General features: G+C 35.1%; 1 protein-coding gene across 1 annotated transcript; it reads right to left on the reverse strand.

Annotated features, from left to right (window-relative positions):
• LOC112712690 (membrane protein PM19L) lies at positions 1–907 on the reverse strand. Its single transcript, XM_025765625.2, has 3 exons — positions 705–907; positions 444–621; positions 1–351 (listed from the first exon to the last, which is right to left on the reverse strand). Exons 1-3 carry the CDS (start codon positions 829–831, stop codon positions 111–113), a joined length of 546 nt encoding a protein of 181 aa, XP_025621410.1. The 5' UTR covers positions 832–907; the 3' UTR covers positions 1–110.
• Between the last annotated feature and the right edge of the window lie 492 nt (positions 908–1,399).

Raw genomic sequence — 1,399 nt, forward strand, 5'->3', positions numbered from 1 at the left:
TACAAAAGATAATTAGAAACATTCATATACAAAGTGAAAATGTTACAACATAATCTCCCCAAAGAGTAAACGAAATTAAAACACAGTTGGATGACTTAGATGATCGATGATCAGACACGAGAAGTAGAAGTGGGAACACCAGTACCCTTGTGCATAGGGTCTCCAGTAGTAGCACCTCCTACGCCGTAGTCGGAGTCACGGTAGCCAGGGCCATATCTGGTACTATACAAGCCAGCATGGATAAGCAACAAGTAAAGCAATTGTGTAAACGTGAGAATGATTATGAACGCCTCCACAATCCTCAGCCTCCACCCTCTATGTCCTCCTATGTTTATCTGCTTGCATGCCAAGCTGCATAAACGTATTAAGTCGCCAAATTAACTTCAGAAAATATTTTCAAGATATATCACTAATTGATGGAAAGAATGAAATGACGTTTCTACCCAAAGGCAAGAGCCGTGACGGCCCAGGCAACAACTGAAGTGGCTCCGGCAGCTGCCAAGCTGTCATTCCTCCATGTTCTAATGTGGTTGCCGCCTAAGAATTTGGACACTATTCCAAGAACTGCCGCTAGCATAGAGAACGTCAAGAAGAACATGGTTGCACCATTTCCTCCAAAACCTATTATTCAATTTGTTTTTAAATGAATAATCAATTTGGATTAAACAAATCAAATACACAAATATTTAAGTGTTGATACTTACTGGGGTGATTAGTTTGACCATTGATGAACTTGTTGAGGCACCAGCTAGCAAAACCAAGAACAATGAAATACATGACCAAGTTCAGAAACAGCAGAGGAGCTGCCACATTCCTTCCAACTGTTGCCATAATTTCTCTTTCTCTTTCTCTTTTGCTTCACAATTATGCCTTGTATGTTTTCTACACTGTTCGGTGAGTGAGGATCCTTACTTCCCTAGTGCTGCTATTATATAGAAACAATCATCGGTGTGTTGAGGACACGTGTAGTAAAATAAAGCCATACACGTGATCTCCTTTATTGACAGGTGGTGGGACACTTGTCAAATTTTGTCATTACGTTATCTACAATTCTCCATCACAATGATCTCGAACTTTATAATATATATCAAATGGTGCAAAAATTAATATTCATAAATAATTCTACAACCTTCAAAGAATCATTGATTACTTGTCCTGTAGGGTGTTAAAATACCAATTATGAATTAAAATCTACGTAACTTAATTTTATATGCATGTTGTGATTATTCAATTGTTGTATGTAACAGATTAATTCATCTTAAAATAACAAGTAATAAAATTAAAATAATACATAAAGAGTACGTAAAAATAAAAAATATTTTGTTATGTATTTTTTATTGATTAAAATTTATAAAGATAAAACTAAATATACATAAAATATTTGTCAATAAAAAATAAA

This window comes from Arachis hypogaea, chromosome 9 (genome assembly GCF_003086295.3).
Source record: "Arachis hypogaea cultivar Tifrunner chromosome 9, arahy.Tifrunner.gnm2.J5K5, whole genome shotgun sequence".
Classification (NCBI taxonomy): domain Eukaryota; kingdom Viridiplantae; phylum Streptophyta; class Magnoliopsida; order Fabales; family Fabaceae; genus Arachis; species Arachis hypogaea.

Excerpts from the sequence above, each read along its gene's own strand:
- LOC112712690 (XM_025765625.2), bottom strand. The coding sequence starts at position 831 with ATGGCAACAGTTGGAAGGAATGTGGCAGCTCCTCTGCTGTTTCTGAAC. Across the intron at positions 622-704 it reads TGGTCAAACTAATCACCCCA|GTTTTGGAGGAAATGGTGCA; the intron begins GTAAGTATCAAC and ends ATTGAATAATAG. Across the intron at positions 352-443 it reads GTCACGGCTCTTGCCTTTGG|CTTGGCATGCAAGCAGATAA; the intron begins GTAGAAACGTCA and ends ACGTTTATGCAG.